This window comes from Natrix helvetica (assembly GCF_964273705.1).
Source record: "Natrix helvetica genome assembly, chromosome: 2".
Lineage (NCBI taxonomy): Eukaryota > Metazoa > Chordata > Lepidosauria > Squamata > Natricidae > Natrix > Natrix helvetica.
In genome coordinates, this window is record NC_138552.1 from 182,579,246 (window position 1) to 182,604,107 (window position 24,862).

At 33.8% G+C, this 24,862-nt stretch overlaps 1 protein-coding gene across 3 annotated transcripts in view; it reads left to right on the forward strand.

Moving 5' to 3' along the window:
* Positions 1–24,862, forward strand: part of GRIK2 (glutamate ionotropic receptor kainate type subunit 2) — a 548,779-nt gene that overhangs the window by 349,468 nt on the left and 174,449 nt on the right. For all 3 annotated transcript variants that reach the window (XM_081945732.1, XM_081945731.1, XM_081945733.1), the window contains one exon: positions 12,865–13,088. In XM_081945732.1, coding sequence (XP_081801858.1) covers positions 12,865–13,088 — 224 coding nt within the window. The remainder of the gene's footprint in view (positions 1–12,864; positions 13,089–24,862) is intronic.

The following is a 24,862-nucleotide window of genomic DNA, read 5'->3' on the forward strand; positions in this document are numbered from 1 at the left end:
TTGGTTTACTTCTAACTTGCATTTCAGGGCTAGCTGATTAAATGTGTTAATCAAATTCATGGTGAATAGCCTGGAATTGGTTAAGTGAGTTACCAACCAGATCTAGATACTTCAGCATGAAGTTGATTTTCACTTCTGTCTTGTGTTCTTTAATGAGCTTGCAATTGAATGAAAGAAATGGTATAACTAAGTTGATTTTCTTCCACTTTTCAACATCTTCCAGTACCATTGTTTGTCCATTCTCCTTCTTTGGATTAAGGAATTGGGAACTAGATTCACTTAGTGCTTTTGTTTCAAATAACCATCTGAATGAATCTTCCTGAACTTTGGAATATTATGAAGAATTTCATAATATTCCAATATTCAAAATTTCTTCATTTTCCCTTCTTATGAATCTAAAAGCCAGAAAAGCATGGCTTTGGAATAAAGAAATGAAGTTAATCCAAATAAGAATAGCTTGACAGGGATGGTTTTATCCTTCATGCTTTTCTTGGCAGCAAAATAGAAATATTTAAATAAAAAACAGATAACACAACAGTAAACACAGTAACATCATCAGTTATTTAATAAATCACAATCAGAGAAGCCAATAAAAAGTAAAGAGTAAAATGAAGAGAATGATCCACAAGCAGATTACTTTAATTTATTTTATTTTAGTGTAATGTAATACAACATACTTTTAGTAGAAGACTTTCTAGACTACATTAAAAGTGTGCACTAAAAGGGAGGCATTACTACACAGAATGCTCACATTTTTACAGTAATAGTTCTTATCAAAAAGTCAAGTATATAGACCTATATGGAAACAGGTGATTCCTTATTAAATCAAATTCTGAGCCAACAGTTGGACAGCTGATCAATAGCCAGAGAAGTCTTCAGCATGCTAAGGAACTCCAATGACTAACCTAGCTAGAGGACTCTATAGTAACTGCAATCTGTAAAACAAATTCTGAAGCAAAGTGCCATGTGGAGTATATTACAGTAATTCATCCCTGAGGTTACCAGTATATAAAATGCTGTGGTAAGTCCTGCTCTGCCCAGGAAAAGTTGCAGTTGGTAAAAAATTGAAATTGTTCCCAAAAGCTTCTTAGGTTTTTAATAGCAAATTCTCTACAATAATTCCCTTGAAGGGAAAGCAATGCCATCTAGAATAACTAATTTCTTTTGGAAGATGAGGTCCTTGGTGCTCTCTGAGCTTGACTGTTTTATCTTGGAGCAGCTTCTTTACCAGTCGTCAGCCTTAAGCATATTTGTTCTAATCTAGCCCACCATTGTCATACCACATCATACCAAGTGGTAGAAATGAGATATTCTAGCTGACCTGGAGAAGCTAAGAAGAGTTAATTTATTTTGTACTTGGCTGGAGAACTGTTAAGAAATACTAATATATAATATATATATGCCAGGAACATCTCAGAAAACAGCCATAGTAAAATGCTTCTGTATTACTGCCATGTAAATTATGTAGATGTATCTATGCAGTCAGCAAGAATCATGTTTGATAGGAAGGGATCTTGAACTTTAACCAGCAGTACTATCACCACCGTTATGTTGCATTAATTTAGATGTCTTAGTTTGGATGCAATGTAAAACAATTTTCTATGTCAAACAATTGTATGTATAATATTTAATTGTTGATTTATTACTTTGATATTCTGCCTTTCCCCCTCCCCAGCATCCTAAAACTTTGCTGAACTCATATCAACCAATCTCTATAGACCCATGGAGTCAAACTGGCCCCCTTTTCCATTTCCATTTCACATCTATTGCATTTCATTTCAGATTGTTCATAAACTATTTTTTATATTCATTTTTTGGGGGGAATTTCTTCTTGGAATTTTCATGGTTGCATTACTATTTTGTACACCTTTTTTCTTCATCTTCTCTGCTGTGAGGTCCTTATAATGGTTCGGCTTAATATTTCAAGGGGTGGGGGTGGAAAAAAAGAAGCCAAAGAACGGATAGGAATGGTATAGAGAATAAGAATGATGACCTTGATGGAGAAACTGTTGCCTAAACAAAAAGCAGATACTGTCACCTAAACCAAAGGGCCTGAAGCATTAAAAAATACCCTAAAAAACAGAGCTGTCAGATAACATTTAGAAGTGGCTCAGTTATTGTCAGCCCCTTGAGATAGACCAGACTAGCAAACCAAAGTTTTGAATGCTATTATATAAGTTATTATAAAGTTTTATTATTTATTTATCTAATTTATATAGATGTTACAAGCAAAAGGATTTGGGTGGTGTACAACAAAACTGAAAGAATAAATATAAAAAAAAAACATTTAAATTATCCAAAAGCAGATAAAACAAGAATAAAAGAGGAAGGAATGTTAAAACTAATGGTGCCCGCTTACTAGTTCACCCATCTCTTGGGGACCCCAGGCTGATTTACACAACAGGTCTTGAGGGCCTCTTGGAAGTCGAGAAGCAATGGGGTCATCCCCACATTTGGGCAGGAGGGAGAAGCGGAAGATTCCACAGCACAGGAACCACAGCAGGAAAACACACACTTGCAGATTATAGATGAAAGGACTACAAAACATAGAATTGCACAGTACAAAATAGAAAACTATAGAGCTACAGTGAAATAATAGAAACCATAGAGACGATAGGGTAATGTTATAGATAATAGAACCACTGAGATAGGATTAGGACCTATCAAGTAAAATAATTAGGTTTCAGACATAGTAAGAGACAAAATTATTATTATATGCAAAGGAAAAAAATTGAAAGATTTTTCTTAAAAAGAATTCCCTTTATACAGAATTTGTTTGTTTCTCTATCTCTGTTTGCTATCATCTCATAAATAAATATTATGATTTCATGTCCCTTTGAAAGATCTGCAGAATGCTTGAGAGGGGCTAGTCACATCTCTTCTTTCCCTGGAGGAGACAGTGTTGTTTTTTATTTGCCTCACCGCTTATTTTAACAGGGATGTATATTTTTAATATATATACGTATGTATATATTTCGACTCCCCCTGCTTTTCTCTTATTTCTGTCCTTTTTTAAAACAACATGCAGCCTTCCGTTACTATAACCTCATCATGGGAATCATCCCAGTGTTATTTCTTTTAAATTACATTTGCTGTAGTTTATTCCTCACACTCTCAGCATTAGTATATGGACAATGAGAAGCACGAAATTGATGAGTCCATACACCTTTGCTGAAACTTTTGTTTCTATCAGCCGCAGGGTTCTTTTGAAAGCCCTGAATATGTACATTTAAAACTCTGGAAATATAAATTATACTGCATAGAATTTATTTATTAAATTTGTTTGCCACCCATCTCACCTAAGGCCAATCTTAATATAAAAATTAAATATAACAATTCAGTAAATATTATACATTTTATATTTATTATATAAAAATATAAAATATAATAAACATGCACGCAGACATCATCTATACCAAGGAGGAAGTTAAACATAGACTTCTCTGAAGATTGCAGTCAACTTCTTTCTATAAACAAAATTTTGTGTAAGAATGAAATAATAAAAAAAGAACGGTGTCACCTAACACTAATGTTGATAACTACTGAATATTTTTTCAGAGCTATTTTCTTGCCATTTAGCTTTTGTTTGTTTAATATGGATTGATATAGATTGCCCAGCTATATCACTTATTAATCATAAATGGCGTAAATGGTTAGATGGGCATCAGACATTCAAACATCAATATAAACTGAAACAGAACCTAAGTGTTTGTGCTCAATTCTGTCTTTACATTAGTTGCTTTTTAAAATTATTTCATAATGCTTATTCTATTACTGTATTTTTCAAGCTGGGCATAATTGTTTCCTTTCACTGTATGTCTTAGCTCTTTAAAGCTACCTGTTCAGATTGTGTTTGCATGTTGTGCCATACAAATTATTTAACATCAGTTTTAGCATGATTGCTTTATGCCTGAACTTTCTCTCTACAGGAAACCATTATCAATTATATTAATTTAAACATTTTATGTTAGCTTTTGGAGATTTGTTAAGACATATGTCCAAAAGCTAACTAATCAAATCATTAGCCATTGTTCTTTCTTGATCACATTTTAGTCAACTGTTAATTTTTAGCCATTCGCACCTTATTTTATTATTATTATTATTCTGGAGTACTGTGGTATATATAAATATGATAGTGCCAGATATTCTCTTTGGGAACTACTTTTTTTAAAAAACAAATTTTGTTCAAGTTGCCAATGCAGTGATATTCCTATTCTTCTTGCCCTGATATCCATTGGATGGATATAGGAAATTATTATCTATTATATAGATATGTAATAAATCAGGAAAGAATGGTCTGACGTTTTACATTGTATAGTCCAATTGTATCAGTGTTACTTTTTAAAATCTTCAGTGCTATTTGTTATAACTCAAACAAGCCAATTGGTTTTGCCCTTACTAGATTGACTTTTGTGATGGCAAGCTGTCTCTAATGTATCATTTACCCACTGTACGCAAGCCAAAGCTTTGTTTTAACATTGCATTATTGTGCTCTGAGGAATTCAAAAGACTCTTACTATCATGTACATTTATTTTGAACAATCAAGTTCTGTGTCAGTTGAAAGAAGAGATTTGTCTAGCATTTCCAAACATACATTTCTTTAGATTTCACAGTAGACATGCAGTTTGGGATAAATCTAATTTCAGGAATTAGATTAAAGATTTGCACTTTTGTGGACAATTCAGGGTGAGCCTACCAGAGGCCTTGACAGGAGTCGGATAAGAGGAGTCAGAATGATGCTAGCCCTGACCTTGCTTATGTTCATGAATGCCCAGGAAGGGTAGAACTTGCATTATGCTTTCATCATTCTGACAAATCTTTGTCACACATTTGTCAATGAATCACTGGTTCCTTTGGCGCCAATATCTATTTATATATTAGATTGATATGCTGCTTTGTTTATGGTTTCATTTGCATCTCTTTCCCACTGTTTTCATTGAAGCACATAGAATGTTAATAGAAAGAAACATTTTTTTTATTTTAGTTGTAGGTATTGTTATACTTTATAAGACCTGCAGTTATCCATACAAATTCTGTTTTTTTAAAAAAATAAATATACCAAAATATATTTGCTTACTATATCAATTCATGTTAATTAATTGAAAACCAATGATTTTAATGCATGTATGCTGCTGTTCTGCCAGTAATGTGGCTGGCTAGCTTGCAAGCTAGAACCAAAGTCACTACTGACTATATTATTCCAAGAAAATCCCAACCTTACTGAGAAGAATTGTATGCAAGTATTTCTATCAATTCCTATGGATGTGTAGAAACAGGAATGGATGATGCAAATTCTGAGCAAAGCAAAGAATTGCTTAGATTGGGCTTCATTGTTCATTATGAAACTGCATGGGTTGGGCGTCATAAACATACTGATGGTGCCAAACTCCAAAACTCTGCATAAACCTTAACAACAGTGGGGCTCAGGATGGATTCCCCCATAAACCACTGCAAGCCTGTAGTTATTTGTTAACAAAAGCCAGCCACCATCACCTTCTGAAAATTTCTTCTAAGAAAGATTGGAGCTATCATAAACAGTTGACTGTTGCACTAATTTGGGGTCTCTTGGACAGACTCATGATTCAAAAAGCAGGCGGCAGTTGTAGCTGGAAAGCCTGTGCTTAGCTTTGTATAATGTACCTTTTATATCCTTTCCTGGACAGGGAGGCTCTTCTGTCAGTCACTCTTACCTTAGTCATTTCCTGCATGGACTATTGTAACATGGTCTCCATGGGCCTATCCTTGAAAAGTATCTGAAAGCTTTAGCTGATACAGAATGTGGCTGCACGAATAATCTTGGGCTCCCTTAGGATGGCACATGTAACACCTCCGCTGCATGAACTGCATTGGGTGCAGGTTTGTTTCTGGGTCCAATTCATTGATTATGACCTTTAAAGCCGTACAGGGCAGGCTGGCAGGTTACCTGCAGAATCATCTTTGTCCCATTATATCAGCCATTATACAGGTCAGGTAGGAAGGGTTTGTTGCAGATGCTGCCAGTTAAAGAATTTCAATTGGTAAGTTCCAGGAAGAGAGCATTGCTCTGCCATTGCCCCTAGCCTTTCGAACATTCTCCCACCAGAGTAGACACTGGCTCCCACTCTCTTTCCCTTTGGAAATCCCTGAAGACTTGGCCTTCCTTTCCTTAACTAAATTAAAGATTGGGGAAGAATGAATCAGCCAGACCACTGCTTGTTTAATTGTTACAAGTCTGTGAATTTAACCATTGTTCTTATTTACTAGATTAGATACATATTTATATTTTTCATTAAGATGCTGATTTATGGATATCTAAATGTTTCTTTATATAGCTTTTTCTTTCGTTGTATTGAAGTTCTAAGCATTATTATTTTAGTAAGTATTGGTAAGAGAATACCTGAAATACAGCAAAATAACCTTTTAAGATTGCATTTATTCACATTTTATACATCATTAACTTATTCTAATGTGATTGAATACAGCAGAATAGTGAATACTGAAAAAAAACAACCGCCCACCTCTGCTGAATTACTAAAAACACAAATACATGGTTGATAATTCTGGACTCATGAGACCAGTTACATTGTATGATGTTATTCGGTATATCTAACCAATTTTAATAACTTTACACTAACAATTAAAGTAATTTGGAAACACATTTAAATTGTTTATATTTTTCTAAATCTGAAAATTAGCTTAATCTGAATTTTTTAAAAAGATGAATGGTATTTAGTTATATAAATAGCAAATTATCTTATCAATAGATGAAACCACACTAATCTGTATGTAAATAGGAGGTGGGGCATATGTTAAGATGCTTACAGGAGACTAAGTTGTAAGAGGCAATTTGGTCTAATGGTAAAGATACCAGGCCAGAAACAGGAGACCATGAATTGTAGTCCTGCCTTAGGCATGAAACCAGCTGGGTGACTTTGGCCAATTACTTTCTGTCTACCACCTTGAGTTATTTATGAAAATAATAAAAGCAGGTTGAAAGAATGATACGAATAAATAGTTTTGCAGTCTGTAATGGAATAGCCTAGGGCCTTTAAAACAATAGGAAAATATTTGGTATTTATAACTCTCCAAACTACCAATTGAAACAATCTGTTTCATGTTTTAAATATTTGAACTTTTTTTTTTATTTATACAACAATGGATATTTTTATGGTAGCTACTGGCAGCAAACATATGATATGGTTATTCTGTGCATATTTTCTTAGTATATAGTTAGATCTTTAGCTATTATAACAGTTTTGATAACAAGTCATATTGAAACTATTGTACTGGAACCTACTGCTGTATAAAGATTATGGTCATAATGGGAAATATCACTGAGTTTATAGATATGTATGGAAGTCCTAACATTGCCAATGTCATTCACTTTGTTAAGAAAGTAGGCTAAGCAGAACCTAAACCTATATTTTGTAATCCCAAATAGATATAAAGAAAGGAAACTGGGTTCTGTTCCTGAATATGTTATTAGAATGCCAGTTTGGTCCAGGGCAGCAGCCCCTAACCTTTTGGGCACCAGGGACCAGTTGCATGGAGAAAGGTTTTTCCACGGATCAGAGGGAACATAGTTTTGCATGGTACCTGCATCTGCAGATGGCCTGGTGGCCTGGTTGCTGGCATCCCATGGACAAGTGCAGGTCCATGGACCGAGGGTTGGGGATTCTTGGTCTAGTGTTTAAGGTACCATGCTAGAAATTAAGAGAGTGTGAGTTCAAGACCAACCTTAGCCATGAAATCCAAGCTGGGTGACCTTGGGCCACTCACCCTTCTTCAGCCCAACTCATCTCACAGGGTTGTTGTGGTTGTGGTGGGGAAAAAAGGATAAGGGAGATATGTTGGATATGTTTGCTGCCTTGAGTTTGTGAAAATAATAAAGGCAGGATAAAAAAAAAAGCTTTTCCATTATCCCAAAGGTACTTTTTTTTTCCAGCAGGCAACTGGACTTTCTGGTTTTTCTTTGAAGAAATTTTGTTTCTTATCCAAGAAGCTTCTTTTGTTCTTACCGGATGGTGCGGAATGGAAGAATTTATACTCCTTACAGACAGCTGGACATTGGCATTCTTTAAGTGAGTTGTTAAGGCCACCTGGAGGTTTACCTGTGTCATCAGAGTCTCCCGAGTGGTGCAATTTGGTGTGCAGCCCTTCTTGGAGCTGTTGATCCACACAAATTTGCACCATTCAGATGACCCTGATGACACAGGTAAACCTCCAGGTGACCTTAACAACCCACTTAAAGAATGCCAATGCCCAGCTGTCTGCAAACTGTGTAAATCCCTCCATTCCCGATAATCCAGTCAGAGCTGAAGAAGCTTTTTGGATGAGAAGCAAAATGTATTCAAAGAAAAACCAGAAAGTCCAGTTGCCTCTTGTAAAAAAAGTACCTTTGGGACAACCATGACCTGGGTGACTGAGAATCTCCATAGACATTACCATTACTGATTAGTGATAATACACAGAAACTCTATGTTGGGTTCTAAGTCTAGAATCAGACATCATGATTCATAGGTATAGCAGTGTGTATTACATAGTGATCTGAATCCCTTTGGATAATTTGCAACACAGGTTTACCTTGACTAGAAAACTTGTTATACTGACAACAAAGGTTCATATTGACAAGATGATGGTTTTCCCAGTTATAACATATGGTAATAAAAACTGAAGCATCAGAAAATTGTTGCCTTTGAATTATGCTGTTGGAAAAAATGATTGAGACCTTCTACTGCAAGAAAAATAATAGATGATGTAAAGCAGTCCTTGCTGTAAGAACTAACCATGAAACTGAAATTTAAATATTTTTAAACAAAGGATGGGCAGGTGAAAATAATTGAATGCACTTTTGATGTCTGGAAAAATCAAAAGTATTTTGAAAAAAATGCTGGTTAGATACTGTCACTGAGGCCTATAGCATGAGAATGCAAAGAAGCACTTACTGATGCACATTGCTGGCAATTGAATGATATGAAAATATATGAAAATATAAATAATATGAAAATAACAGAAACCATCATAGAATAAATTCCAATTCCAAACCTTCATAGAATAAATGATTTCACCTGCATTTTTTTTTCAGTAACTGAAAGAGACGACTGTAGAGACCTGCTCTCAGTACTTGTTTTTCCATTTAGTCCTACATGTGAAGGAATGTCGCAGTGTCAATGGACTCTAGATTAGTATTCATTAGTAGAGCAAATGGATTAAGATATTATTGTATTTTCTGCCAAGGACATATAAATCTTGTTTTCTAGTTAGTATTTTATGCATATGGTTTTTACTGACGTATTGACCGAATAAATGCAATAAATTTATCTTAGGTCCCTTCAGTTTAAGTAAACTTAACTCCCTTAAACTAATAAAATGGGCATAATTTTAGATTTTTATATATTTCTCATTAGCCTTGAGCAAAATACAGGGTCAGAGTCAAGTTAGAAGGCAGATGGGCTTATTTTTGCCTCTCTGTGCTGATTTCAAATTGCATCTAAATGATTAGTTTACATCTTTATGCAAAACAAATAAAAGCTCCATAGCTGCAATTTATTCCTGTACACAGAGTTGCACAGCAAAACGAAGGGGGGAAACTATTTAGAATAGATGACATTCATTTGGTTTTCTTTTAATTCTGTACACTGATGTTCAATTAAACATTAGTAGAGTTGCAACATAAGCCATTACTGAGTAATGCTTGTTTTCCTTATTCAAGTCATATTGAACAACTAAATATTATACATTCTGATGAGCTTTAATATATGCATGCCATGATCTGCTGGTAATTTACTTGTTTAACTGCATCAACAATTTTTCCTTTCTGCTTTGTTTCTTTGTATTTTATATTTTAAAAGAAAATCCCAGATTTATCATCCCAGGGAATAGTTTATAACATGAACAGTGTGATCAACGAAGAATTTAAGAATAAAAATGTGGCGAATGGATACATTGAAACTCTCTTGGGTTCTTTTCCCTCCCTTATCTATGGACATGCCCTTCTAGAATATTAGGGAACCCTCCAAAATTTATCATAATAGTGTTCAAAATATCACTCAACTACTCTCTTTTCCTGGAAGCCATATATAGTTTGTATGGTCAATAATAGACCTCCCATAGAGCTTATAGAAGGGACACGGTAGCACAGTAGCTAAGATGCTGAGCTTGTTGATCAGAAAGGTTGGCAGTTTGGCAAGGGTGGTTTGAATCCCCAGCGCCATGTAACAGAGCGAGCTCCCGTCACTTGTCCCAGCTTCTGTCAACCTAGCAGTTGCATAGAATTTATTTATTAAATTTGTTTTCCACCCATCTCACCTCAGGCCAATTTTAATATAATAAATTAAATATAACAATACAGTAAGTATTATATATTTATATTTATTATATAATAAATATAAAATATATATTATAAAAATATATGGCTCACTGGCTAAGATGCTGAGCTTGTTAATCAGAAAGGTTGAATCCCTAGCACCGCGTAATGGAGTGAGCTCTCACTACTTGTCCCAGCTTCTGCCAACCTAGCAGTTCGAAAGCATGTAAAAATGCAAGTAGAAAAATAGGAACCACCTTTGGTGGGAAAGTAACAATGTTTGTGTGCCTTCGGTGTTTAGTCATGCCGGCCACATGACCATGGAGACATCTTCAGATAGCGCTGGCTCTCTGGCTTTGAATCGGAGATGAGCACCAGCCCTAGAGTCGGGAACGACTAGCACATATGTGCGAGGGAGACCTTTACCTTTACCTTTAGAGCTCACAGAACTTCCTTAGTAATACTTTTTTGTAAAAAAACCAAGGCTTCTCTTCAAACTATTCCATGCCTGCCAAGCTGTCAAATCTTGCTTAAATTCAAATTAGGGAATGTATTACTCTGCATTTACTTCTGGTATTTAGGCTTTAATATGTGTACCTTGACTTAGGATAATGTAGATAAGGACATTATATCACCTCGTTGTACGATGAACTTTAAGTACAAATAAAGCTCTGCCAACATTTCTGTATGTAAATTGGGAAATGTGTATATTGCATACATTCTTTAAAAGCCTTAGCACTAAATGTGGCAGAACGCAAGAGCAGATAAATGTTATACTTAAATTTTGGAGCAATACGGAGCTCATTTGTGAAGTGTGACTTGATCAACACTCCCTAATTTAAAAACCATGGCTTAGAGTGATATGTGAAACTAGTCTCCAAAACAGGGATGGGCAACTGAAAAATGCCACTGGTAAAGAATATAAATGAGGCAGTGGGAGCTTTATAGGGATATTTCCAGGATATCTTCATTACCTTTTTTTTTAAAGGCAGGAAATGACAATTTATATAGAGTTACGTTCATCATTGTTGTTAAAAGAAGAGGGCTTATTAAGTCAGAACAGATGCTATTTTTTAAATATATTTTCAGGCTGCAGACATTATAACTTGCCAAGTATTGTGCATGGTAACAGAGGTCTAAATCAAAATGTCAGCAAGGATGTGATTCAAAGTAATTAACTGTCTGGTGAAAAATATTATCTGATACACAGAGAAAATCTTTGTCATTTATATTTTGTAGGGAATGAGTGGCCCTGAAAAACAGTCGTATAAATCAAGATGGTATCATATTTTAAATTATAAATAGACATATTTTAAAGTGAAAATGGCAGAACTTCACCAAAATGTTGTGATAATCTTTCATAATCTGGATAAAGTTGGACCTATTTTCTGTTTCAAATTTGTTACTCATCAATCACCATCATGCAGCCCATCATCAACCCACCATCAAGTATACCATCAAGGCAGGCATAAGACAGAAGCCATGAGCTGCAATCCATTTGCTTTAAAATTATTAATTTTCATAAATATTGAGCCCTTAGTGCTAATTTTATATATTTACATTAGAATATTTTTCAGTGCAAAATGAGGGAGCTTGAGCTGACTGGCTTATAGTTCATTGAGTTAGTTTTCTGATCACAATGTTACTTATGTTTCCTCAAACTCATGTTTTGGAAACATAACCTACATAATTTTTTAAAAAGATACTTTCATGAGCTCTCCCATTTATCTTCAAAAACAACTTTTGCCATATATACAGATTTCTGATAGAAGCGTTTTTGAAAATATTCTTATGATTTGGAGCATTCTTTTCAATTTTGACCTTGAGTTGCTGTATCAGAGACTCAGAAAGAATCAAATAAAAGCAATTTACTGCAGACTAATAATATAATCAAAACATTGTACTCATCCAATAATAAAACCAATATATTGCCAAAACTAACCTATAAAAAATAATACCCCCCCCAAAAAAAATAACCAAATGTTCAACAATTATTGAATGAAGGTTAATGTATTCTAGCTGTTTCATCTTAGATGACATGTCATGCTTCCTGAGGCTGATTTTAGCTAGTTAGATACAAAAAAGAACGGTCTTGACACAGGCATATCTAAGAGGGGTGACATAAAAATCATAACAGAATAAAGATTAAGTTTAATAAAACTATCAGCATATAAATTTATCACACCTTATATTTCTGAGATGTTTTCCAACATATTTAAAAAAAACAATCAAAATTCATGTGTAGTATGAAACAATAGAAGTAATTCAACGTATATGTTCCTATGTATTTTTCTGTGCAGTGTTAACTTCATTTGTCAACACTTATGTTCAGAACTCTTCAGGGAAGAGTAACTGTAAATGTTGACCATTTTATCAGAGGAGGAAGAGGAGAAGGACAAAAGCAGGGTTTTAAACTTCAGCATACTTGGTACCAAGACAGATTTCCAAATGTAAAGTCTTGTTTAATTTGTTTGCCTACTTCTTCCTACTGCTTTTGACTTACCGTCTATTCTCTCTGTGTCTCTTTCTCTCTCTTTCTTTCTCTCTCTCTCTCTTTCTCATTTTCCTTTGCAAACAGAAAGCTGACCTTGCAGTTGCACCCCTGGCAATTACGTATATTCGAGAGACGGTCATCGACTTTTCCAAGCCCTTTATGACTCTCGGAATAAGTATTTTGTACCACAAGCCCAATGGTACAAACCCGGGTGTCTTCTCCTTCCTGAATCCTCTCTCCCCTGATATCTGGATGTATATTCTGCTGGCTTACTTGGGTGTCAGTTGTGTGCTCTTTGTCATAGCCAGGTAACATGTCACATCTTGTGATTTTTTTGGCAATTGTTATTTTTTTCCCTCCTCAACAATAATTGTCAAAAGTCACAAATTATTCCTTCTTTCTTATGCTTAATTGCTAATCTGTTATCTATACAGAGAAAAAATCAGCATCAATTTAGCATCAAGTTCTTGCACTATAATGCTTTTGTGCTAATTCATATTGACTGTGCCCTTATCTCTTTATAATAGTTACGATTTCTATAAACTTGTGAACTGTAAATTGAAGAAATTGGGCAGCTTTTCAAAGAAACAATTTCCTCCCTTCCAAACTTGATTTTGCTGTTATGAAAGTTTTTTTTTAATGTACTGGTATAATATTAAGGAGAAAGACATATTCAAACATAAAACACAAAATATTCTAAATGAAATTAAGGACGAAAATCTCTCTACATAATGCTAGTAATAGCAAACAAAACTGGGGAAATGGAGCCATGGCCCCTGACCCAAGACTTGTCATATTTTTTTATTAGTCTCTGTCTTTGCACAGTCCACATATTGCTAAAAAGTAGTTAATTCTTGATTTTATGGACAATTTATGAAGGAAGAAAGAGAATGTCCTTTAAATTCAAATGCCTGTTAAATCTGAATTTATGTTATTTGTGGATGATTTAATTGATGCAAATTGTGTTCTTTGGGTTGAACCTTGATTTAATGGGCAAATGTTAATCTATTAGCACATATTATCCCGTTAAATATGGGTGGACTCTCTAGAACGAAAAAAAAAGTACATTGTACCTTGCATCTATGAAATGCAGGTCTACTTTACCAAAGTTTTACTGTACTTGTGATGACAGGAATTGCATACCTTCCTTCTGATTTTGAACCTGGTCACCAAAGCTTCTAAAAATCAGGAAACTTATGAAGGGCAAAGCAGTGGGGGGGAGAAGCAGCATGATCCTGCCTATTTCTATATGGTATATTTTAGAATACAAAACTATCTATTAAGTATTTCAATTGTAAGTCAAGTGTAGAAGAAATGTACACAATCGAGCCTAATATGGTTTTAAGATCCAGGTACTTTGTAACCAGATTAATAAAACCATATGTTTTTACTCTAATTCCTCCTATCTGTTTAGAATTTCCATTAATTAACTGAATAATGATTGGTGGTAGTAGCAGTTTTTAACTTGCTTCAGTCCTGAAAATAGATAAATCAGAATAACAGCTTTTAAAACATACTTAGATACTGAGAATGCATAAATTACTGCCATAGTATCCCAGTAAAACAATGATATCAGAGTTCTAAAGGTGCTTTTTCAAAAGGCAACTGGTTTTTCTCTGAAGACATTTTGCTTCTTATCCAAGAAGCCTCTTCAGCTCAGTCAGTTCTTGGATAAGAAGCAAAATGTCTTCAAGGAAAATAAAATCAAGTTGCCTTTGAAAAAGCATCATTGGGACATGGTGGATGACTGAGAATCTTCATAGACAAAGAGATCAGAGTTTCTTCCTTGGATTTTCATTTTATATGTATCTAGTATTTTAAATTAAGAAATATACAGCCTGGTCAAGTGAAGTTACACAAATGCATCCAACATACAGTATGAAGTCTTTATGTGAACCAGAATTATTCTACTGATTTGTGTTATAGATGCTCTGGAGCTTCTGTTAATCATGTCTACCAATGTGGTTAAATTCTGTTAACTGAACAGCCTATTCCTAGCAATGGAGCTAGTACATTTATTTGCCAGTTCTTATGTAAAAAAATAATAATGCTCCCATTTGATGGTTGCTGGTTTATAATCAAACTGGGGAAATTTCTTGCTTCGTTCCTGCATCTTGGTGATCACTCTTCACAAATTCTAATTGTGTTTATGAGTCCTTGATTTTTGTTGCTTTTATGGATTAGCAGGTTCTGTCAGTGGGTAAGAAGATGTGACTTTGGGACTCTCACATAAAAAAACAAACCTTAATCTAGGGTAGGATATGTTCATGTTGCTTTGGTTATAAAGATAAATATGTAGCAAAATATAGATCATGCATATCAAAATTTGCATATACAAACACACACACACATGCACACACGCACGCACGCACACACACACACACAAGTTGAGTGTATGAAGTACAACATTTGTACTATTCTAAAAACTGCCCATTTTACCTTTTATTTCCCTCTGGTCACTCCTTAGAGGATTTTCACCCCCCCACTTACTAAAATTGTTTCATGCCATGTTTATTTTTTGTTTTTCAGTAAGAGTAATCAGTAATTGATTTCTCTTTTCCAGGGCCAGCCCTTCCATTATCCAAAGTGAGGGAGCTACCTTAAGCAGCAGAGCTAGAAGTAGCTCCCTACCTGTAGTTCCCTCTCCACAATCCTTGGAGGAAACAGACAAGGACATAGTCTATGCTGTATTTGTTAAACTAACATGCTGCTCTCTAGTGTTAATCTGAAATAAGATAAAACTATCTGCAAAACTTATTTTTATATATAGGTAGAAATGTGATTTCTGCCACTCTTAGCAGTATATCTTGATTTGGCCCTGAATCAGAATTCCATTTAATTCATTTGATACAATTTTCTAAGAAATGGTATCATTCCTTTATCTAATGTGGAAATAGTGATATGGTATGGTATGATATGGTATGGTAGGGAACCATAACAATGGTGACTTAGCCATTCTATAGTATATGTCTAATAAGCAGATGGCTTAATTTAGTAAATCATAGTTTGAATGGTTTCCTAGGCATCTTTGGTTTATCTAGAATATCTTAGCATTTTTAAAGAATTGCCTATGAATATGAACAAAGTACAACTGCTGATGAACAGTTACAGATGTCATTACAGGTATTTTACAGGCACTGTATAATGGGATTTTCAGAAAGCTTTTAAACTAAGTCTCTCAAGAAATTGCTAAATTAAACATTATTTATGTGGTGGAAGGAGTAAGGTTTTACCAAAGATTGGTACGGAAACTGGAAAGTGACAGGTAGCATTCATGCAATATCTACATGGTAAATAATAGTCATCATTTATGGCTAGAATAATTTACAGCACAAGTTTGTAAATGACACTGCCTATTCAAGATAGCAAAATGCCAAACAGAAATAGAAAATCAGTCAAAATAATTAACAGACATATGAATCACTGATAACATTTCAGATTTATTGTGACCACCCAGAAAGAAATGTTGTTGAAATTATAAATGAAATCTGAATGAAAATGTAGCCTGTCTGAATTCAGATAACAACTATATAAAGTGGATATAAACCTAAACAATAAAATATGTGCAGTTAAGCAATGCAGCTGCCTAGCTACATGTCTAAAGCATCTAAAGACATAGAGAAAGAGAAAGGACTGAGAAAAATGTGATGATATTTAGACCACCAAAAACATGCAATGCATTTCTTAAATCAATGCAGTGACTGTTTTGTCATAAGTAGCCATATGTCATAAGTAACTAATACAATATGGATTTCCTGTGGATTAGGTTCAGAGGAACATTCTTCATTGAAGGAAGACCCAGCACTTTCACTTCTAGAGGAATCATCATTAGATTCATTTCCTTTTTTTCTGTTATTCTGAAGAATATTACACATTTTATAGCATATTTTTGAGGAACATCTGTATTGCATAGGGGTAGAGAATCTCTCTTTCTCCACCCCTCCCTACCTCCTTCTTTCTCTCTCACACCCATACCTACACAAAACGCATATTCATCTTCTAATGCCAGGAGCAATCATAAGTGCATTTAATAGCCATGTGTGTAGTGCCAGTTCTTAACATATTGACACACTAGGCAAAGTTAAATTCTGGCACCCCTTATGGTTTGATTATTCTAATTTTGTTAGGAATTTTTAAAATGTGTCTGTTAAGTCTATCCCAGTTAGGAGACTAGAGTTCAGCAGCGGAATGTAGTAACGGATAAGCCGTTGAATAGTCACTCACAGCCACCAAAGGTAAAACAAAGATTAGTTTTACTTGCGTAACAGAAATAGGATAAATAGTCTCCAAACAGACTATCGGCAATTTTGAAGTATATACAGTCTATTTACAACTCGTTGAAGTTACAGTTGCTCAACTCATAATTCACCCTGTAGACAGGTAACTTAGTTACAGACTAGCCACCATCCAATACATGGTCTTCTCTCCAATACAAAGCTCATACAGTAACAGTCAGTAATAGTCAGGAACAATCAGGAGAATCAGTAACCATGGGGGGGGGGGACTGTAATAGTTCCTTCCTCCTTATATGGCTGCTTAAAGCAATTAGCATCCAATTACATCTCTCTAGCATTTAAAGTAACAGATACATTTGTTACAATCATGGCTTATATAGATTGCCAAGCCAAGACTAGGGTTACATCCCTAACAGTGTCCTATTGCTTTCTCTTCTTCAGGTTTTTGAGCTTAGGATTTTCAGCCCTGTAGAATTTTTCCCTTGGATATTTTTACCCTATTTCCTACCAAATAGTTTTAATTACATCAGTACCCATCTTGCCATATGGCAACAATTCTGCATAATTATATTTAACCATTGAGTGGGCACAGTGACCCACAGAGTATGTCGCTACTGCTTTTTTAATTGAGTTTTTTAAGAAGTCATTTCAATTTTGGTGTCACCTAAAAAGGGTTGCCCTTGACCAATACCTACTATAGCTGGCCCTGCTTGTGTGGATGAAACCCCCCCCCCCTTTTGTTGTTGTTGTTGTTGTTGTCAAAGCCAGGATTTAGATGTAAACCTGTATAAAGAAATAAATATATTCATGTTGAAATTAGAATAGAATAGAATAGAATTGAATTGAATTGAATTGAATTCTTTATTGGCCAAATGTGATTGGACACACAAGGAATTTGTCTTTGGTGCATATGCTCTCAGTGTACATTGAATGGAGGTTACCATCAATCTGAGTGAAAAATTAAAATTTTAGAATCCCAATTTCTAAGTAAGTATAAATGCATGGATGTATATTGCAAGACTACAAATTTTATATATGAGTTATCTGACTAGAAATCTTCAGTGTTTATTTTCCCCTAAGGAAGATTCCTTGAATTTTAAATATGCTGATTCCAAAATAAGTTGTCTTGCTACTTATATACTTCCATTTAAACATAAGGAATATAGAATCACTATTTTCCCCCAGTAACTAGCTCTGTTTTCAAGAGTCACAATGGAAATTTTCTGTTGTTATTCCCCATCAGATGTTGAAAGTATTATTTTAGTCAAAAATAATTCTATTTATATACCATCTTTTGTCAAACTAAGCTGTTGGCTGCACAATTAGGATAGCATGTGTGTTTAGAAATACAAGTAAAAAGAAAGTATGACTTATTTTGAATAACAAAAAGGCATTCAGGTATCCAAAGAAAGCATAGGACTGACTTTTTTTCTTCTAAATGAGTGTTGATTCTTAATTGTATTTTATATGCATTAACTTATTCAACTAATTCAACTTCTATTTTGTAGGAAAAGGTTATTAAATCTATATAAGATTATGATTTGAAGGTGAATTTTTTGAATACAAAATTGCCTAAAAATATTTGTATTCTTAGAACTATTTGTAGTTATTCTTGCAACAAATATCTCTATAGTCTACTAATGTACTGCTACAGGTTTCTTGCAGTATTTATTATAGTGTAATTAAAATAAGATGTGAATTTAAAACTTTTTGTTTCTGTGTACATATATTTGTGGGTACAGTATATGGATGCATAAAATATATGAATTGATTTATAGAATGCAAACTATGGTAACATATATTTCATGATTACTGATTCTTGTGCTTATCTTTGTTGTTTGTTCATTGGAATGTTTGTCATTGGTTTAGTTGCAGTTATTCATGTTGAGCACAATTCTAAAACATCATACTATGTAGATCTCTACAAATTAGGGGCAGAAAACAATGATTTGAAAGATGCCATATGGGCATGCCTACTTTGCATTTGTAATATCTATTACAGGTATAAGGGGAGGAGGTGGTTATTCAGCAACTGTTTGAACATACTATCATACTGAATGAGTGCTACTTATGATGGATCTTTTAAGTTCTGTCTTTCATAGCATCCTGTGGTGACATGTTCATGATTTGCAATCTTCCCTGCTAGGTTCCCGCAAGCAAAATCATGAGGAAACCGTCAGAAAGTAAGAAATCTCAGTCATGTGGGGTCCTTTCTTAATGACCGGCAGTGATTCACTTAATCTTGGTAACTAGGGACTGCTGGAACTGCTTTCACTAAGCACTCTGGTCACAAGATATTGTGCTTTAAAATCACTTAGCAACAGAAATTCAGTAAGGGCTTTGCTTCTAAAAGTAAACTTTTTAAAAATGCAGCCATAGTTTTTTTTTCCAATTTTTTTCCCATTCAGTGTTTATAACTTGGTTGAATTTAGCTCTTCACTGAAAACCATGGTTATAACAATATAACATTGTTAATTTCAGTAGAACAACCTGAACTTACTATTTTTGTTCAGGTATCCGGTCTCCTTACATTTTATTTTCACGTAGAGGCTGGATTTCATGCAACTTTAGTGTACTCTTGACCCACAGATCACTTCCTTAAACCTATCTAGGCTTCTCATGATGAGTCTTAAATCAATGAAGCTTCCTTTAGCAAGAGGAAAGTTACTGCAAAGGGAGGTTTTTTTTTTCCCTTTTAGGTAAAATAGCGCATAGACCCACTTGACATTTTGTTTTTCTGTTATACAAGTCAACAGGGCCTTGTACTTCCTTGAACATGACTAGGTAAAATTTAACATTAAAGAGTGTTTTGGGAAGGAAACACTCATTTAAAGAAACTGCTTTTTTAAGACTCTAACATATCAATCTAAAGCTTGAAGTGGCTTCAGGAAAATAAACCTCTCTTACCTTAAAAATAACTTTTTATTTTAAAGAAACCATTTTGAGGAAACTGATAGCTTTTAGAGCTAAAGTATTTGAAGGTAAAGGTTAAATCTTCTTTGAATCATGCTTGACTTAACTGTAGGTGGCAAAAGTCCAGAAATGGTTTACCATTGATTTCTTCTGTTTTATTTTCTTATTTTTGTCTTCTCAATCTGCCTCATAGTTGTAGAAAACCCAATTTATTTCTGTGACCTTGTATAATCTCTGAGACAAGATACATACTAAAGCTCCATGGTGTAAGCATTAGGGATAATTAAGCAATATTTCTTACATCTAATATTTAGGATTAGGGGTTAAAATGTATTAATAGAGTGCTTATATTTTGATGATAAAAGATCTTACTTTTTCAAATTCTTAGTGAAATGAAGCTCAAAGTATAACAATTTCATTTTAATCAAGGATAATTGAGGAGGGTCATGATTTCAAGTTTAGATATGAAATTACCTACCTAAAATGTTTTAGAATCTGCATAAGTATGCCATTCATTCCCAGGATATGTTATGGCTTCCTGTAATTTATATACTACTTAATTCATCTTTTGCTAGAAAAATTATATGGAGCTGTCCATGAAATCACTGGGAGTCAAATTTAGGCTAAAGGATATTATGTTTTAATTTTTAAAATTCAATTATTTGTAGATGTTATATGAAAGCTTATAGCATACACTTTTGCCTGTCTTAGCTCTAGGGTTTTCTAGTGAGTATCCCATTATAGATCATACTATTTTGTCCTTCATTGGGACATTGACGAAAATGAACTCTAATATAAGAGTCAATTGCAGTCTGTGCATCCAGGTCAAAGGCTTCAAGCATCCCTTCTATTTGCATTTATAATTATTTTCTGTTTTTCTCTTTCCACGAGAGTCAGATGTTAAATTTTTGGTCATGAAACTCTGTATTAAATCTGTTTACTTTTAAATTGTGTTTTTATCATAGTAGAAACCACTATCAGGATCATTAAAAGATGAGGAAAATGTGAAAAATACAATAATCTCAATCTCACTAACAGATTTCATACGTTCAATTTTAATTTTTGGAACAGACATTTCATATGTTCATTAACTCTCATGAATAAGCCTAATGTAACTGTAAAGAGGGAGAAGAAAGAAGACTGCAACATGATTTGAATACACATGTCTGATAGAAAAATAATAGAATACACAGTAACTGGAACCTCAGAAATGTGCTCACCATCTTAAATCAGAAGAAGAAGAAAAAGTAATTAAGAAATTTCTAGCACATTCATCCCAAGAGCCAAAAGTGACTAATGCTCCATGCAAAATTGCTCTAACTTTAAAATTAAATATTCAGTTTAAATCATACCATATGGTTAGGAATCTAGTAATTAAAATCCATCCCAAACAGTGACATTTTCAGTGCTTTAAGAAATTAATTAAGTTTCTACTTTGGTGGTCTCCAGGATGGAGAAATTTCATGGATTTGACTTCAGTTTCATTTTTATCATTTAATTTACCATCTATTATTGACCTTATTTTAACATAGATATATTTGTTAATTCCTGTGACCTTTTAATGTTTACTAATTTATTTGTTTATGAATCAAATTTATATAGCTGCCCATCTCACCAAAGATGATTCTGAGCAATGCACAACAAACGGGTAATACCACATATAAATACCTCAGGCCTGACTTCTGAAATTTCAAAATAGATGGAAGTAATCTAATTTGGAATGGGGGGAGGAGCATGTTTCATAAGGCAGGGGTAGTAGAGAAAGCACAGTTCCTGGATCCATCAAATGTAAGTCCATAGCTGATGGTACCTGTAATATCCCTTCTACAACAGATCTAATGGGGTGGGTTGATGTAATTTGGGACAGGCAGTCCTCAGATAGTTCAATTCTCCTAGGCCACAAGGGGCTTTATTGCTCAAAACCAGCACCCTGAACTCAGAAGCAACATGCAGCTTTATGTTTATTTTAACAAGCCCTTCCCATGTATTGATGACAAATGCCATTATACATGTTTTAATTGGTCTTGTATTTTTCAGCTAAATTAGAACCTTGTGCCAACATGGCTCTTGACCAGATGAGGTTTCTGAAATTTGTACTGCAAACATATCTGGATGTGAAAGCTTTGGAAAGGCAATCTTAGAGTTGCCATTGAAAGCCTCAATGGCCTATATTTTGTTATTTAGCATATATCTTGAACAGATCAACAAGCTGTTTTTTCTTTCATTTATAAACTGTCATTAGGAAAACCAACAGACCATGTGAATGAGCAAACAGTAATGGATATTATTGATTTGTTATTTATTTATTAGTCAAATTTATATAGCCTCCATCTACTCCCAAAGGGGATTGTAATCCTTGTATCTGAAATTTGAATTATTTTTAAAAAGTTGTATTTGGTTAATGACTACTTGTTCAGTGATTATTCATACTTAAAATGGTGCTGAATGAGTGGTAATTAGGACTAGTTGTCATACTTATGTTGATTGCAGCATTCAATGCCAGCTCAAAATTATGACATTGTAGAATTCCACAGCCATATTTGTGAACTTCTTTGCTGACTTTCTACAAAGTCAGTAGGGAAGATGGCAGGAGGTTGCAAGTGGGAAACCACCTTGCTCAACAGTCCTGGGTGATTTGTTTTATGACAGCAATCGGAAGTGCCAGAATTTCCCATTGCTAAGAGACTTGGTCATGTGATATCATACTTTACAACTATGTTGCACAGCAATGAAAATTCCAGCCCCAGTTGCTTTCATTAATCGAGAACTACCTGTCTTTATTTAACTAGGTTTATATGTCACTCGATCCATTGATTGCTTCTGTTTTTTTCCCCCACTAGAATCTTTTCCCACCTCTCTATGCAAATTTGACAGCCTCTATTCCAGATTGAGATAGTAGTTGAGAGATACATGGGGAATTGATGGCTTTGAAGTGCAAAACAGTGAATTTTCATGCCATATATTAAAAGTAATATGCATATACTGATGTAAACCATTCCATAAGTGGAAGAAATGCCATCAGTTGAAAACTCAAAGATATATTATTCCAAACTTGGTTTATATTTTTATAAATTAAAATAGGCTTTAACTTCATATCTTGAAGGAACATAAATGTATTATTGTTTCTTGATAAATTCTAAGTATGACCTTATTATCATGTCCTAATATGTTTTTTTTTTTCTTCAAACAATTTTCAAGCAAAGTATTAAAGTCTGAACATCCACTGCAATCTTTCATGGGTTTAGATAAAATATTTTTTCTCAAACTAAATTTGAGCAGAACTTTTTATGAAGAGTAGAATCTAAAACTTCTGTAGACTGATATTTTAAACACTGTAAAAATATGTCTTTTAATTTTTTTCCTGTTTAGTGCATAAAAATCTCATATTCTTGGAGGTTTTCTAAATTTCACAGCACCACAAAATTCAGTATTAAGCTTATTAACCTTGAACTTTTACATGAGATTTCAAGAAGTAGTATATAATGCTCAGAGTTAACTGTAATATGTGTTTTACACATTCTCTCACATACAGTAGTTTCAATTGTTTCTGGGATACGTTTTACAATATTCTCTTTTTCAGCTGAGGTTACCATAACTTTTGGTTAATCAATTTATTTTATAACATCAGTTACATTACTTTGCTTCCCAGAATCAGTGGACAATGCACAGAATGTTGCAATCTCATAACTATTTTTAAAATACATTTTTGTTAAAAAAAATGAATACATAATAAAAACTACCAAGAACTAATATTTAGAATTTAAAAAGGGAAACAATGAAAAGAGGAAAGACAAAGATTCAGAAATATTGGAAAAAGAATAATAAAACAATGGCTTATTTTTTTACAGCAATTATAAGTATACATATAAAATAACGGTTATAGGTTTTTTTTTACTTTTTCTCTATAATCTATTATTTTTATTTTAATCCTCAAAACCATATATTATATCAATTTTTTTTCTGTTTCCCACAAAAAGTCAAAAGAGGTTTCCAATTATCATTAAATTTAATGATCTGCTCTAATAAAAGCAGTTGATCTCTGGAATTTCCATCTTCAGTATCCATTCCTCCATTGCGGATAAAAGTCAGGTCTTTCCACCTTTATGTATATAACAGTCTCACTGCAATTACCATGTATAAAAGCAAAGTTATTTTTTTTTCAAGCTGCTTATTTGTTAATCCAAAAGCAAAGCTTCTGGTCTCAAACCTATGTGAGTCTTTCAAATTTTCTGTATTATTGTATGTAATTGAATCAATTTTCTGGCTTTTTTACACATCCATCAAGCATGACAAAATGTCTCTCTTTGTTGATTACACTTCCAGCTTAAGTTTGAAGAGCCTTTCAGATTTTTGAAATGCTACATTATTTATTTGTGTGCTTACTATTTTTTTCCAAGTGATAAAAAACAGTTATTATTCTGCCATTGAAAATGCTAATTTAAGCTTTCCAACTGTGTAGCTGGCCCTGGTGTATTTGCAGTTTTGACTCACCTAACTTGGATGTTACAGGATAAACTGTTTGTAAATTTTCCTTTTGTGAAATAAAGGGAATTGAGACTCATAGATACTCTTCTTCTATGGGGCTCATATACTTTGATTTTGTCACAAAACTCCTTCTCTGATTTCCTACAAACTTTTAAAAAATGAGTTATTTTGGATGAGCTAACATCATCAGATATGATTATAATGTTATTTTAATTAATTGTTTTTATGTTCTTTTCCTGTGAGCACTTTATGATATTTCTATTGATGTTAGTAAAGTGCCAAGGACTGATGGTCAGTCAGTCATTTTGCTATTGACCAACAAAACAAAAGATCTTTAGTTCCATCAACTTGATTTCTTATTATTTTCTCTTTGTGTCTTTTCAGAAACAGTTTCAGCAATTCCTTGGTTCCTTTTATAAATCCAAGATAAGGAGACTTTTCAAGTCAGT